Source organism: Clinocottus analis, unplaced genomic scaffold (assembly GCF_023055335.1).
Source record: "Clinocottus analis isolate CAN_PGR_092001 unplaced genomic scaffold, fCliAna1.0.p SCAF_11, whole genome shotgun sequence".
Lineage (NCBI taxonomy): Eukaryota > Metazoa > Chordata > Actinopteri > Perciformes > Cottidae > Clinocottus > Clinocottus analis.
This window is the reverse complement of record NW_027175832.1, coordinates 15,237,219-15,254,550: the sequence shown is the minus strand read 5'-3', so window position 1 is coordinate 15,254,550 and position 17,332 is coordinate 15,237,219. Positions and strand designations below refer to the sequence as shown.

At 40.7% G+C, this 17,332-nt stretch overlaps 1 protein-coding gene across 2 annotated transcripts in view; it reads right to left on the bottom strand.

Annotated features, from left to right (window-relative positions):
- Positions 1-17,332, bottom strand: part of insra (insulin receptor a) — a 45,245-nt gene that overhangs the window by 17,851 nt on the left and 10,062 nt on the right. For both annotated transcript variants that reach the window (XM_068602421.1, XM_068602429.1), the window contains exon 3: positions 3,097-3,433. In XM_068602421.1, coding sequence (XP_068458522.1) covers positions 3,097-3,433 — 337 coding nt within the window. The remainder of the gene's footprint in view (positions 1-3,096; positions 3,434-17,332) is intronic.

The window sequence follows — 17,332 nt, the reverse complement described above, 5'->3', positions numbered from 1 at the left end:
ATCTCGTTACTACAAACCTTTAACGTTGGTGCAAATTCAAAAGAATCCCGAAGGGTGCAATTTCAATTGATGAATGGATGAACAGTTACGCATCTGGATTGTTTGTAAGCGAAAACAGCTAATTGGTAATTGAGGTATAGTAACAGTTGATGTCTTTTCCTCCCTGTATGCTGTCATGTATCATGGCCAAAGAGCTGATAGTCATTATACGTTTGAAAGAGAACTTTTATGAGGAGAAACAAACTGAAAACGTATCCTGGTGAACTTCTACCGCTGCACCATCAAGAGCATTCTTACAATCTGCATCACAGTTTGGTATGGCAACTGCTCTGTCTCAGACAGGAAAGCGCACTACATTGTAGGGACACCACACACCCCAGCCATAGACTGTTTGCCCTCCTCCCCTCTGGGAGGTGCTATAGAAACCTCTGTTCCAGGACAAGCAGGAAAAGTTTCCTCCACTCAGCTGTTAACGCCCTTAAGTCTGCACCACGGTGACTGAAATTACATCAATGCCACTTGTCTGCTTGCTGCAAAAGGTTAGACCACAAGTTTTTTTTTAAGGCTTGGAATTTAGTGGTAAAGACGAAGATTAGACGAAAGATGTGCTGTGAAGTTAGCTGGCAGGACAAATATATAAGAATGTGGCATTTCTTTTGCTGATACCAAATAATGGAAGCTGGAACAGTTAATTTAATCTACAAAGTATAACTATATAAGACATTTAAAAGGGGTAAAAGAGGCACATGTGAATGAGATTAATGACAACTTTCAACAACAAGGATCAAAACCCAAACACAAGAGCTATAATAGCTAATGTGTGTCTTATTTTGAAAATAAAAAACAGGTTGCGGTCATTGTTTCTTTATCTGGCTCCCATTGCTCCCAATCCATCTTGAACTTTTTATTGCTTTAGTGCCACATCTGCACTTTCAGCCTCGACACTCATAGCGCCTTTGGAGTACACTGCTTATCCACAAAGCACTTTCATTTCCACAGCTTAGTTTAAAGCCAGCGAGCGGGGGGGACGCCAAAGAGAAGAGATGTGCCATAAAGGGAACAGAAAGGGAGACAAAGTAGAAAAGGCTGAGATAGGAGTGCAGCAGGGTTCATCAAAGGTCAACAGTAGTCTGAAGGTTCAAGTGAGATTGTTGATCACTTGGCAAGAAGGGATCAAATCTGCACATGGAGAGGATCCTTTAATGTAATTTGTTCAAGCTTTATTCTAAAGATGTGAGCTGCTTCTACTTAAGCTACACCTGTGTAACATAGGCAAAATTTAATTACGCTAGCATATAAATACACTACAATACTTTACATATTCTTCAACACCCGACAGTAATTGGCTTTCTGTTGAAATACATGAATGGGATGCAACTGCTTTGCTTTATCAAGCTGTATTCTAATTAGTTTATTTATATGTGGTTATTACCAAAAATGATATTGTTAAAACTTATGCCTGCAATATTACTGAGAATATCACAATATGCAATGTCAGAATATTATTCAGCCTTTTTATAAATAAATAAAAAAAGTGATTTGTTTAAAGATAGTTTCTTAAAAACACAGAACAAAAACATCACAAACCGAGTAACTATGTTTTGTGCCGTAGTATTATTGTTAGTTTCTGCTTAACAAATGAGCACATCTGAATGTGTATGCCCTCCTTTTCCGATTCAAAACAGCGAATGAAAAGCAATAGCACTCTTTTGTTTCACAACAATGGCTGGGTTGCACTTGAGCAAGGCACTTCACCCTCATCTGCCCCAGTGGAGCTGGATCTGTTTAGAGAGTCCCTCTAGAAACCTGTGAAGGTTCAGTTTGCAACTCTGTGAATGTGAAGCTGCATGTTGTTAGAACAGAGATGAGGGCCGAGGCAAATCCTCTATTGATAAATAAAAAGATTATGCACAAATGACTTTTCCTCGTCATCACTGTCGTCAGTGACTACTATACTGCTGCAGCCAGACACGGAAGTCAAGGCCCTGCACCCCAGGGCACGAACAGTCTGTCTCGAATGCTTCTCCGACTCCCCTGGTGTTTAAATGCCACCTCGCCAGTCACGTTGAAACTGAAGACAACAAATCTTGAAAACTCCAGCTGCGTTTTCAACCTCTGCCTGAGCAGAATGATGAAGACTGTCTGGAGCGTCTGGCAGGCACACCCACACTAATCAACAGCTCTGTCACGGTCAATAAAGGCCTCAAAGAAGGATGCGATAAAGGTCACTGGCAAGTCAACCAGAAGTCTGCTCGGATACAGCGATGGAGATACACACGCAACAGGTTGTAAATTATAGATGTAGAGAAAAGGGAAAGAAAACACTTACTAAAGTTTGCCCACCGCAATGCAGACACCAGCGGTTGGTTTACAACCAACAAGTTGTGCAGTGTGTGAGCCGGAGAAGAATGCAACTGATGGATACGGAGTCAGAAACATAGACGTGCCAGGTTTCCTAATGCGCCGCAGCACTTTGACCTTTTTGTCTGCGGTCTAACATGCATGCAGAAAAGAAAATGATGTGTTTGTGTGTGTGTTGGAGTGCTTTATGAGATCAGCAGGGGGACCTTCAGTTCAAGCACTGTGTGCTACACAAACAGTGGCATGAGCTAAATTCATTCTTTCTTTCTCACTTGTTTTTTTTATGCTATTGTTGCTGTTAAAGTTGATATATTTTACTTTTGTATCATTTATTCTGACTGCATCCTTTATGTGTAATTGTCTGTTTGAAGATAAACTAGTATTGATGGACTACGTTATATTTATTGCATTACTGTTTATTCTTCCTGCCTTTTGTGCTACTGATCTGTCTTGGGTGAAATACACCATTTAAATGATTACTGCACAACACCTGTAAGACCTTTTTGATAATAATCAGTTCATACAAAGTAAAAAACGATTCAAACCAGTAAATTAAGCCATTGCTGGTATTCTTTTAAGGAATGTCACAGATTAAGATGGAATTTTAGAGAACTAAAACCTATGCAGGATTGAATGTGTGGGTATGCATGCAGAATATTAATCCAGCTTCACTGATCACACATTGTTCAATTCGACCATCAAGAGCCCATCAGACCGGCATGAGTGTCCACTTACGAGGAGGAGTTGACGGTGGTGTAGCCGGAGGGACATTCGGGTATGCAGGCACCGTTGTGGATGACGTACTCGTGGCAGTCAGGGCTCTTGCTGTGCTCCTTCTCTTTCTTGCATTTGTTGTGGAGATCCTGGCAGAAGCCGAAGGAGATGCAGCGCCAGCCCTTGTAGATGAAGTGGTTTGCAGGGCAGCGGTCTACACAGTTGTCCCCGTGCTGGAGGCCGCGACAGGCCACGCAGTGACCGGCTGAGTGGGGCTTCATGCAGCCGCCCAGGCACTGGTCGTGGCAACACTGGTCGTCTTTGGTGCAGGCTCGATGTTTACACTGAACAGGGCACACTGCACATGAGAGAGGGACAACAAAGAAGCAACGGTTATAGTAAAGGTTATTTAGACAACTTAATGTACTAAGTATCAAGGACTGACTTTGAGCTGCAGGAAGAGAGACTGGAAAGTGAGGATTATCAGCAGTCAAACACCTACATAGAATTTCAGTTCCCAAAGTGACAGCTGATTTTAATCTCCAATGACAATGTATCTTAATATTTCCACCTCCACAGAAATCTCATATGGTCAGATCACTGTCAGCGGGGGAGACATCCCTCCTCACGGCACGAGCCAGTAGCCCAGAGGAACATCTGTCATTAGCCAACAAGCTTGCTGAATACAAACAGTGGGGATTCTCCAATAGTTAAATAAAGACAGACACTGCCCCAGAGAGCTTGGTGAAAGTGAGACGGAGGGGGAAGTATGACATTCGAGTGACACACGTGCAAGATGTCTTTGCTTGGCTTCTTTTTGGTTCTTCATTTCATTAAAGTGACTAAACTAGTATAAAATGTAGTCACTTCTTTATTAAATGTTGCGGGACACTTGGCTTGTCCTTAAGGTTTCAACTTTGGGAATCACTATGACAGATATAGATGTATCACAACATCTGAAAGAACCATATCAAACTGATTGGATATGGCAAATCAAACGTCAAAGTGTCTGTTAGTGCTAAAGCAATTATTTGATTTATTGATAAACATTAAACGTGCCATTGATTCAGCACTCATTAAGCAAAAAAATAGCAAATAGTCATGTCATCGGTGCAATTATGTGGTTTTATAAAAATTAAAAATGTAACACTAAACTTTTAGATGAATAAAACATGGTAGATGAAGTTGTTACTTTGGGTTGTTGCAAACTGTGATGGATGGCTTCATTATATTCTGACATTTATAGATTCAATTATTAATGAATAAATTAACAAAAGAACTAAACGAATAAATGATCCTTAGTTGAAACCCTGCAGTTGTTGCACAAAACGGTGCCGCAATTTAGGATATTCAGATAATCTCACATCATCATGACACACCATAAATATTCATGCACTAGAAAGCCCAACTCATCTAAAGTGGCGAAACAAAAGAAGTAATGCACAGGATTCATTCTGGCAACATGACCTGCACACGCTGTGTGTGAGCAAGCAGATATAAACCTTGACAAAGATTCCGCGCCCTGACATTAACACAAACACTAAAGTTTAGTGATGTTTTTTTGAGGGCAATCGTTTAAGGACAGAGACGAGTAGTGTCGGTTGGCTTTTTGTGCATACTGTAAATCCGCCTGTTACATAACATTAGCATTCATCTCAGGATTGGTCTGTGCGTGTATGTATACGGACTAAAGTTTGTGGTTGTGTTGTGGTCTCAGTGTAGCTGTGAGGACAAGAAAGCAAGGAGTTAAACAGAGCTGACTGACCTGCCTGTTGAGATAAGCTTGTCATCCACGAGAGCCACATTAGGACTGTTTTGACAGCAGGGGAGATAATCGTCGCGCACGTTAGGGGCATGTTACAGGTCGGACTGTAAAGTTGTCAGTGTGTGTGTGTGTGTGTGTGTCCTTTACGGGTCTAAGCTAATATCCAGCCACATAAACAAAAAAACAACTTGTGAGAATTGGTTGCAGTGCTTCCTTTTACAGGAGACAATTACTCTAAATAGGCTGTTCTTCTATTGTTGAGCATTTGTCCATAACTGCTTGGTTTCATTAGTGTCATGAGGTCAGTCATTAAACGAAAAAAACAACATGGACTCCCTGTCCTCTCGCTCTTCATGAGCTTAGCTCTGAATGTGTGTGTTTGGGGTGGACAGAGGCGACCTGAGAACGGCAGTTTGAGGGGGGAAACGAAAGGGGGCATTGTGCTAAAAAAACAAATGACATAACAACCTTTTATCTACGTCAGCCTGCTAGTCTAAATAAGCTACTGCGCGATGGGATTCACAAAGACCACAGAAGGTGATTTCCACACTGAAAAACTAAAAATGTTCTCTTGATACTATAATTTGCTTCCCTCTCCAACGTTTATTTCAAAAGCTGCCCTTCTAGTTTTCCCCTCTCACACACACACACACACACACACACACACACACACACACACACACACACACACAAAAAGCTTCTCTGTCTGCTAACTCCGACTCCTGATCCTGCAGCAGGACTCCGTGTCGGAGCACAGTCCCAGCATCAGATCCACCCTCAGCCTTAGCCAATGTGTTGGCTAGCAGCAGAAGCTAGCCATTCAAATGGCCTCTCTCATCTCCAAGGAAGACAGCCAGCATAGATTAACCCCTTGTGTCCCGCTCTCTTCCCTCACATCCAGTCAGACAGCAGCATAGTACAAGTTCGAGCCGCTCTGCCCTTTCCGTCTCCTCTCTACCACGAATCCACTGCTTTTCTGCTAATCCAAAGCACAAGTAGTTGCTATTAAATGCGTCTGATTCTTCTTCTTTTTTTTTGTTCGAAAGCTGAACACAGCGCTCCAGGAAAATCGATTTATTTAGAAGTCCTTGTTGAGAGAAACCTGGTGCTTTGAGCAACACATGGGACAATCATGTCATGTCCGTGTATGTATGTTACTTGTGCTAAACAGCTCGGTGGCCCCCATGATGCATCATGTCCCATACCCACAACTCATTAGAGCACTTCTTCAACATAACGGTAATAACTGAACAATTAATGCCTGCTTCTATAACTTTAATAAATAATGACACAATGTATGTACTGCAGACACTTTGTTGATTTGTTTTTGTTGCCCAATGTCCAGTATATTATGTAGGATTAAAATGTTTTCCTTCTCAGCAGATGTGTAATCATTTTGAGCAAAAGTCTATTAAATGTTGCAAATAGCAGTTTGTCATTATTCAGTAATAATGTTGACTATATTTCAGTCAACTTCTAATGCAGAGAAAACACACTGTCTTGATCGAAGAAAATTAAAAAAAAAAAAAGGGTTAATGCGGTTGAATTAATTCCAGTGACTTAAAAAAGTTCCACCTAAGAGAACAAAAAGCCCCAAAACAAACCATTCACTGTGCAACAAACTTGTACAGTTTCCTTTTCTGGTAACTGACTTGGCTGTGTCTGCAGAGTTGAAATTAATGCTTCAAGTTGATCCTAAATATAGGGTATTACTCAAAATCAGACATCATAAAGAGGCTTTTATAATATCAACAGTGACCACACTGAAGGAGATGGACTTGTTTCTTGTGTGCTTGTCAAAAATGTTTTCAAGGTCGAGACCCTGAGGAGCATTGAGAGTGGGTCCCCCTCTACAAGCCATCTTTGATCTCCTCAGAGTGAGAAGACTGCTTTGGGGAGTTTGTCGTTTTTTTCCTTAAAACATGTAAATCTCTAAATAAGGGCCCAGATTCTTTATAATCATTATAGACCCTTCAAGATTGCGCCGTTCATGAAGAGCAGGGGTCTTTTCTCAGTGTGTCAATCAGTTATGCTCAGCTTGAGTTTGCTCCTGTCAGCATCGACGCTACTTATCTTCGATTTGGAGAGCGTAAAATCACCTGACAACAATAAATCAATGGGATTTTTGGGAGACAAATGCTTGGTCGGCAGTTGGACTTATGTCTGTTTACATCAAAGCTACATATTTCTTTTACACGTCTGAAGGCAGAATCTGTGTACTGCCTGTTTGAACTCCTTATCCGTATTACTCTGGTTCCTCTGACACACTGGTCAGGGGCCAGTCTGATCTCTTACCATGCGTTTTTTTTGTAAAATGCAGCAGGATCACATGAAGGCTGGGAAATAATGTTGCAGAAATGCCTGTCTCTTTATCTCATCAGCAAAGGTTTCACCCAGAGCCACACATTGCGATGCTCAATCCTCCGAGCCTAAAACAAACAACAACAAGCCAACACATCTCAAGGCCCCTGTGTGACAGAGAATAATACACCCCGTCAGGGCGATGCCAACTTGCAAATGGGAGGTGAAGAAACAGATTTTCACAGAGTGCCAGCAAACGGCAAGCTTCAACAACGTGGGGTGTGGAAAAGGCCGAAAGAATCCACATTGCTTGCAAGGAATGACTCATACAATACATAAACAGATCCTTGTCTGCAACCTCACTGCATAAAGAGTTATCTATTTCTAAGTTTCTTTTTTTCTGCAAATATCAAAATGCACAACAGCAAGCCATTAGTATTGTAATGTAGTATATATATAGTAATTGTATTTATACAGGCAAGGAGATCCTAACTGCACTCAAAACTGAACTCAAAGATTTCTGCCTAAAATCAAGAGCCTCCGTACTCGTCATTAACCTCCATCCTCCCTGAAATCATTTTGTGGCGAGTTTTTCCAAGTTCCTTTTTTGGCAGTGATGCAACAGCAGCATAATATGCCATTTTGCATTGAGAACATATTAGACCCCAGAAAATGCCAAACGGGAATGTGGTGGTGCGCTGGTCGGTAATTAAAATTCCACGGCTGTGATGCGGGTAGTATTTAGTTTCTTATGAAAGAAGGTTTTTACTGATGGCCCGGAAGAGAAGGTTCCAAACAAGAACAAAGAAAGTGCTCTTTAAAACGGCGATTTTTAAAATTTTCCACACTGTCCACAACTTAAATCAAATGGACAGAATAAAAGAGCAGCAACTTTATTAACTGCTGGTTGCTTCATGTTTCACATTTGATATCCACTGCTTGGCACTCAGTGCTAGTACAGCACAACAGCTGACTCGATACTTTCTGATGATGAGGTCATGGATTAAATATGGAAAGGAGAAAAGAAAGAGACAAAAAGCTAACCAATTTACTAGTATAGTAAATGCATATATGGGTGTAACTAATGGCTATTTCAGTCTATACAATGTCAAACAAGAGGAAAAGAAATGCTATGAAAACTAACTTTTACTCCAAAGATGATTTTGAAAGTGTACAGTAGACTAATTTTAGGATCTATTTTTCACCAACTTAATGTGTGCACTATGAAGAAACATCAATGGTGATATTTTAAGTCAATTTGGAGTGGATATGTTTGTACATAACCATGTTAACAGTACAAACTTCTCATAGTAGATGGTTAATAGTGTTGTCTCAGCAGCCGTTACAGCAGTTATAATTGTAAAGTACCAGAAGAGCAGAAAATGTCCCCACTTTCAAACGAGTCTCTGCCTGTGCTGCTCCCTCTATTCCTTTAATAGGTATGGGATGGCAGCAAATTATCAATCAATCAATTATTGGGATTTGGACGTTTGAGTCGAGGTGTTGACATTGAAGAGTATAAACAAAGGTCATTGGAATACAATGAATGAAAGCAAGTCACTGACAATGACAAGTAATTAGACACTTCAATTCTAAATTACTTTCAAACATGTCTCTGCCTGCTGCTGCTCCCTCTATACCTTTAATAAATATGGGATGGCAACAAAGGAACGATCAACAACTTATCAATTATTGGGCTTTTGACGTTTGAGTTGAGATGTTGACTTTGAAAAGAGTCCGTATAGACAAGGTCACTAAGCCAATGCTACAATGTATGAATCACTGACAGGGACAAATAATGGAAATTAATTAAAAGTAAAAGACACTTAATTACTTTAATTGCTAATGACTCAAACGGCTCCTGGCTTTGTTGACTCCAGATCAACGTCTCACATCTGAGTTTAAGCGTTATACAATTGAGGTAGTTAGTTACATATTTACAATATTTATCAGTAAAAACATTTATTAAAAAAGGTAAAATAGCGCTCAATCTATTCGCTGACAAAATCAGTAACAATTTTGATTGATTGACTTTACGCGTGATCGATTAATAGATCAATCTACAATTAAACATTTCTGTTTGTTGCACTTCTTAAACTAATAAACAGCAGCAGCAGGATCTGAGATTCACAGACTGAGCTGTTCTCTTATTTAATTACTGTTATTACAGAAATAAGATGTAGTGATCACAAAAACTGCATTTACATGTGATACTTACCTTAATTAATTTAGTCTCGTCCGACACAGAAAACGAAAGACAAACTATTCAAACTCATTCAAAATAAAGCAAAACGTTGTACGTCAGAGAAAAAAGGTAAAAGAAAAATTGTCCAGCACTAACCACCTGCCAGCCGGTCTGACTCAGCAGCAGGTTCAGAGATAACTCCGGGAGCAACAGGAAACAAAAACAATTTCATTAACTGGCCCCGGCCTCCGTTAATAGAACAAAAACACACAAACGACATGGAAAAACACTTTTTGTTTTTAATGTGGCCCTGCCTGTCATCTGAAGGCAGGATATCCAGCTTGCTCGTGACTGGAATAGAAATGATAAAGACTGAGCACTCATTGATTAGTAATTACACTGCCTGCTTTACAGGCAAATGACGCACACCTCGGCCTTGAATCTTCAATTCCTTCCAGGGCTCAGTGTCAGGCTTAAATAGTCACGCGCTCCGTGGTTCAAAGCAGTTTATGTGGCCTTTACGTCACAAAGCTCTTTGTCAAAAATTTAACACAATTGATTTCCTCACGAAGAGGAAAGCAATTTGAATTAAATATGAAATATTGGGGGGAAAAATAAAGACGACACCAGAAAGTCAGTTAAAAGAAAATTATTTAGGGTGCCGATGGGCTAGTGAAGTCTTTTTTTCATTAAATTATTTATTTATTTGATGTTTTAAAAAGTTTTGATCCACTCATGATGCTTGTGTCCTTTGAGTGCATGTTGTCAATTTACAAAATGTTGGATGTACACTTGTAGTAGTATGTTGCTTTCCCTGTACTACAAGACCAACACTCATTCACCGACAACCTTTAAGGATCAAAGATGCCAAGATCAAGGACATCGGAGTCTCTGAATTAACTATTTTTCACAAAACATCATTTCCAAGAGCACCATTACATAATGTTTTTCATTTCTCCTCTCCCCCAAAAAAGCTTGAGCCTTGCTCTGACGCATTAGTGCCATTTTATGGAGTGAGGTGTTATGATATTAAACAATAGTGATATTTTGACGCAAAGCATACAAAAGAAAAAAGAAAATTTGGCACGAAATTTACTTTCCCAAACAACAAAAACCTTTAAAAAATAAACTAATAAAAGATCTGGATCACAGGCTTCTGTCACTTGTGAGAGTAGATAAAAAAAGAAACATTTTCCTGTGGGTCTGATGTGAGCGCGTACAGCGGCAAAGAAACGCTTGTCGGCCCAGCTTTACCGAATGCCTGAAATGTCTGGGATTCCATGGGAATGGCTCCAGGAGCTGAACGGAGAGGGTTCGCAGGGTGCAGCTCCACAAGACTGAGTGCCAGAGCAGTTAAGTCAGCTCAAAGGAAAAGACTCATGGAGTGCGTGTGCGCGCGTGTGTGTGTGTGTGTGCGCGCGCATGTGTGTGTGGGTCCGAGAGCATTCTGGATTCAGGCTTGTAGAATAGCACTCAGCATACTGAACCATGAAGAGAGTAGAGAGTCAAGGCTGGATCTGTCCGATTCCTTTTCTTATCTTCAAGGTTGATTACAAACCAAAGTTTTGTCAAATAATTTATACAACAAAATACGTTTTACTGATTAGCTTATACAAGGTCCCGATGTCGAGCATCTATATTTGTTAACGCATTGTAATCTACACATGTGAGTAGTGTGTAATATCATAGATGGTGTGTATTTCAAGCTATGCCACTTTGCTAATTCAAATATCAGCACAGCAGCTTCATTTCCTTGCTCTGTTGAGTGATTTTAAATGTCATCTCAAGACCTTTGTAGTTCAACCTTTTTTAGCCCTAAAGTGTTATTCTTGAACAATTTTAGCTCGTCCTTGGGTAAAACCTTTCATTCAAATATTTTAATTGTTATATAAAGCAAAGCATCTGTCTGTATACGTGTGTACGTTTGTCCTTAAATAATAAAATAGTGTTCGGTGAGACAGCACGGGTGGAACTTCCAGGCTCTGCGGACAGAGTTGAGTATGTCATCAACAGCGGGCCTTTACAGGCTGCAGCTCATTGATGGCAATTTACTTTTGTGGCTGGATATTCTAATGTTACGATCAAACTTCACTTGAGTCACCGAGAGATGAACTGTTCTTGTGAACGCTGCAAGCTGCACTTCCGAGTGCCAAGCAATCGGCCGGCTCCAAAAGGGTCCAAAATGCGGTATTACTAGTAGTTAAAACTCTGCACAAAATGTAAAAAAGGAAACAGCATTTATGTGATGCAAGCAAACAAAACAAAGATGGAAGACAACTAGCTAACAGACAAGCTAAATGTTTGCTTAGAAGCCTCTGCACAGTGGAAACAAATAAAGGAAGGAAAGGAATTCAAACATGATGCTGGAGTTGTAATACTTCTTTTGAACAGATAATCCACTTGCCGATAAAAAAAATATATGGAATTTACCTTGTGAACTCGGTGGCCATAAGTGCATGTACAGTATATATTATTATTTGGATGATGTTTATACTACGTCTGAACAGAAGTGGCAGTCCTGAAACAAAAACACAGCAGTCTGTATTGAGACATTGTGAGGAAAAGGTAAAGTAAGTTTATCTTGGCTGGTGGTTGGAGGACACTTTCATTATGTGGGATGGGCTCGGCAAGAACCTAACATAAGTCTAGATTTTGTATCATCTTTGTTTCGGTTAAAAAACAATGTAATTGGATTTCTGCTGCAGTGAAAAGCAAGAACGTACAGAAAGCTGCAGATTTAAACTTGAAAAAGGTATAATATTATATACGGTGCATCTGGAAAGTATTTACAGCGCTTGTGTGACGTTTGCATGTTCTCCCTGTGTCAGCGTGGGTTCTCTCCGGGTTCTCCGGCTTTCTTCCACAGTCCAAAAACATGCAGCATAGGTTAATTGGACCCTAAATTGCCTGTAGGCGTGAACGTGCGCGTGACTGGTCGTCTGTCTCTATGTCTGCCCTGCGATGGACTGGCGCCCATTGACAGCTGGGATTGGCTTCAGCGCCTCGCGACCCTAAACAGGATAAGCGGTTCGGACGATGCATGGGAAATTTTTGCAAAGCTATTAGAAATAAAGAACAGGATGCAGTTTTGAGTGTCATGGCAAAGACTGCACACAGCTAAGACAACAAAGGAATGGTTTCGGGACAACTCTGTGAATGTCCTTGAGTGGCCCAGACAGAGCCCTGACTTGAACCCGATTAAATACCTCTGGAGAGATCTGCAAATGTCTGTGTACCAACGTTCCCCATCAAACTTGATGGAACTTGAGGTTTTGCAAATAAGAATGGGGGAAACTGCCCAGAAATAGGTGTGTCAAGCTTGTAGTATCATACTGAAGAAGACGTGAGGCTGTAATTGCTGTCAAAGGTGCTTTAACAAAGTATTGAGCAAAGGCTCTGAATACTTAAGTACACGTCATATTTTTGTTCTTTATTTTTAATACATGTGCAAAAATTTCCCCAAAACCTTTTTCATTTGGTCATTATGGGGTGTTGTGTGTAGAATGTTGAGGGGAAAAAATGAATTTAATCCATTTCAGAATAAGGCTGTAACATGTGGAAAAAATGTGGGAAAAAAATAAAGAGCTGTGAATCCTCTTTGGATGCACTGTATAAAAGGATACTAAATGAAGAAGGAGCGATGGCAGAAACAGAAGGAATGATTAATGTGATGGGAAAGTGACCAGGCTGGCTTGGCTTTCAAACACACTTTATATTTTGAAGGCAATTTCTGTGTAAGTTACGAATACAGAAAAGCCCTAAACATGTCAGAGAGACAACGAAGAGGCCTGCCTTCGTTGGCAGATATACAGGCGAGTCAAGAGTCAGGACAATATAATAAAATTATGGTTTCTTCATGTTTTGTCACACCAGGGGTCACTTCCATCTCAAAATATTAAAGCTTAGTAACAATATCCTCCTATTTCCCCACAGACAGCTTTACTAGCAACAAAATTTGTCCTGTTTCCTGCCTTGCTGACCCGCACGGGTCACTCATCAGTATTTTGGTCTCATAAAAGTGTCTGCCGCTACCGAGGCGACACCCCCGGGCCCTGTGTCCATTCATAACCTTAGAGAGGAAGCAGACCAACAAAGACCGGAAACAATTGGAAAGAACTCTCCATGAACTTCTACGACCACTATTGTTCAGGGTGGAAAAGGATCGTGGCGCCAGCGCTGACCGTTTCGTGCAGGAGCTGCGACAAGGTCGGCAGAGAGGAGAGCTGAGGGTCAACGGTGAGGCGGGACTCATCCCCCAAACCCATTCACCCCTCCACACCTTCCTCCCCTCCCCCCAAAAGGAACCGGTGACCTCGCTTTCCCTTGCGATACAGCCTGGGTGAATGACTGATGTGTTCTTATCCACGATTACACCACAGTGTTACTCTCCGGTTTCCTGGCAACAAGACTAAACAATAGCCGTCCAATCTCTCCACACATGCGCGCAAGCACGAACGCGCACGGACACACGCACAGGCACGCGCGCAGGGTTATTCCCGTGTGATTTATAAGCCATGTCTGTGTTGCCACTACACACACATGCACACACTGACCCTGACAAATATCCAAGTCTATCTTGTGATTGGTGGACAGACATGTGAGCCAAGAGTAAATTTGGAATATCCATATCAAGAAAGGTCCGGCAGTCAGGCCTCACCTGACCTGGCTGAAATATGATTCATAGGAAAAGTCCATTTGTGACAGCCTTCATGAAACAAACAGTGGTCTCCCTCTGCCCACAGGCTGCAGAGACACACATGCTCCAAGTGTGGACAGTGCTAAACCAATCAGACGCTGAGGCTTCTTCTGTTTTCACCCTGATGGGATCTGGCCAACACTGGCGAAAGCTGCTGCGGTGGCTAAGGAGGAGGACACCACCACCCTGAGTGTCTGATCTCTGAGAGAGGGTTGATAATTAAGATCAATTTTAATCCTGAGTGTAAAATATTGGCCACCTGGGAAATGCAAGCTCATTATTATCTCTCTGGGCTTAGTGAAAGCACTGCAAAAAAAGGCTGCCACAAACACAAGCTGTATTTGACTGCAAAAGACTCATATCAAGATGCAAAATTTTACATTTTAGTGGAAAAGACACTTTTACAGCAAAATTGAAAAAATACTGTAAAAAATGTATTATGAATGAAAAAGAAAACATCAAAATTACATGCACAATCCTAATCCAAATCGTATTTCCCACCAAATTTGAATAATAAGAAGCCTGTTAGATATGCAAGATTAGGGGCACCCTTGAAGGCCTCTGGGTTTTATCCTGCAGACCATGAAGCACGGCATTTCATTTTCAATCCCCCCTTATTTTCTGCCACCTTTCTACTTGAGACATAAAAAAATGAAATAAAATAAAATATGCTAAATTAGGGATAACCTCCCTTATTGACAGATGGAAATTCTTTCAGCACAGCTCAGCAGTGGAAAAAGATAATATCCCAACGGGAAGCCCCTGATTTCTTATTGAGTCACAGCCAATATGTTCAGCTGCCAGCCCTTTTAAGGACGCAGGCTTGGCTGTCGTCCTATCAGCCAAACAAGCTTCGCCACATGACAGCCATTATCAAAACATAATCAATATCCCATTCTCTTCAAATGAGTCTTGGCAACAAATAGTGCTTTATTACAAGTAAATAGACTCAAGTGTAATAGTTCCCTTCACGCCAGCAAGTTTAAACTTAAATTGTAAAAGGAAATAAGGGCCTCTGTTGTTTAGAAACATATCTAATAACCCTGTGTTTATACATTCAAAACGAGACAAAAATAATAAGAACAACAATAGTCCTTAAGGCCCTGATATACTCCAAAACGAATACAGCCACGAACAAGAAGATGAATAGTGTTGTGCACATGATTCGGTTTATACTCCATTCCATGATCGCATTCATGAACATGCTTACACACGTGTAGTCAGCAGTCTATGCATACGGTCGGCAAAGACCCTCAAGTATATGCGCTATTGGCCAAAATTACAAATATGAGAGAGATGCTCAACGGGATGATGTCTGGTATGTGATTTAGTTAAGAAAGAAGCTCAACTTACCTCCGTTATAGAACTTGGGGTTGTGATACCAAACATAGGATTTAAGCCAAGATCGTGGTTCTGCAGCTTTATTATTTTAACGCTAAAATGCTACTACGTTTACAATGAGGTCCAGCATCTATGTTTGTTTGTACATGCATGTTATTCTGAGTCTCAACAACAGCAGATGTGAGACCAGAAGAAGATAGGTCTACAGAATGCAACAAGTTTTGGAAAAATAGCTTACTTTAAGAACTACCGGAGGTCTATAAAAAGCAGTAACAGACTACATCTGGAGAGGACACCAAGAACCTGTGGTTCTCGCTAGGGCTTAACAGATCTTTTCATGCTTTAGTGAAAGTAGGCAAAAAAGACCACAAAACCAGAGGCACTGCCCGTGCAGAATACAGCCCCATGCCTGGAGATCGGGGCTTACCAGTCAACGTTTGGTCTGCCTGATTCACAATCAGATAATGGCACCACAATTTGGAAATCAACTCAACTGTAAGATTTTCTTTTCACAAAACACTTCCTCTGAACATCCACCACAATTTAACAAAAGTTCTTCTGGGCCTGTTCAGCAAATGTCTTTAAGGTTTTGTGAGGATTATGAGCAATCACCTCAAGAACAGTTTGTTTAAGAACTATTTAAAAAAAAGAAGGTAAAGGGCCTGAATAGCAGAATAATGGAGCTTTTTTTGCTCGGCTAAACAGAAACTGTTACTGTAGCCGCCACACCAAACAAACATGACTTAGAGCCTAAAAATGCAGACATGTACAGCAAAACTCCTTCAAAAGAGCTGTTAAACTAATGCATGCCGTGTTGCGTAATGGTGCGAGGCAAGGTGTTCAGACAGCACCCATGCGCAAAATTCTTCTCAGCACTCGAACTTGAACTCTTTGGCAGTGTGAAATGGGCGCGCTTGTCATTTTACAGTAAAAGCCAGAGCACAGAGCGAACGGCCCATGTCGCAAGATCGGTACTTATTGGAGACAATGAGAAATGTGCTGTGATATCTAACATCTTCTTTACCTCCTCCACACATCATGAGCATTGACAACACTACAATCTATTGAGAGTAAACATTCAAAGACTAACTGGTGAGGTGAGGCATCACATTGGAGTACAGTTCAAGCTGATTTTACACAGGACTTGGCCTACTTAATTAAACCTGAGCACATGACACAGCTCTGACATTTCAACACTAAAAAAGGAACAACTCACTTTTGGCTAAACAACTTTTAGGTTGCAAGTCATAAGTCATTCTGACGAAAACATAAGAATACTTTTGTTTCAGCCACTGACCCTCGGGTTTTTTTTATGGTCCAAATGGAGAGTTGAATTCTGTAAATGTTAGACCAGTTGGACTTGTGGCAAAAGCAAAGGGGAGTGGAAATAACGACGTGTTGACGGAAAGCAGCCAAGAAGAACTACACAAGGAGCTGCTACTTGTTACTGGCACACGTGTATGACAATAAAGTAATCGTTGAGAACTATAAAAAATAATAATAAAAATAAATCTAATTCTAAGCGTTAGATATATACAGTGTTGTTGAAATGTTTTGGATGAATTGATTTTTTTTTAGCATTACAACTACACATATTGTAAAGACCAAACTGTGACGAATATGGGACAAAACTGAGCCCGCTCCATCTATTGATTAAGGTCATCTTGGCACTGACGACACACATTAAATCTCACTAATCCAAAAATGGCCGAAGAGAAGGATCATTGGTGGAGCTGAGACGGGCTGGTGTGACACAGCAGAGCATGGAATAATATAAAACAGATAAAAATGCTCACATTTGACACTGAACCGGCAAAAGTTTTGACAAACAATAAATCAATCATCAAAGCGTTTGGAAGCATTTTACTGTTCAGTAATTGTAGTAATTGGTGACTTTAATTAAAGTCAAAACACACCATGAAACGCTCTCATTTATGTAGCATTATACATTTCTAAAAAGAATGCCTTC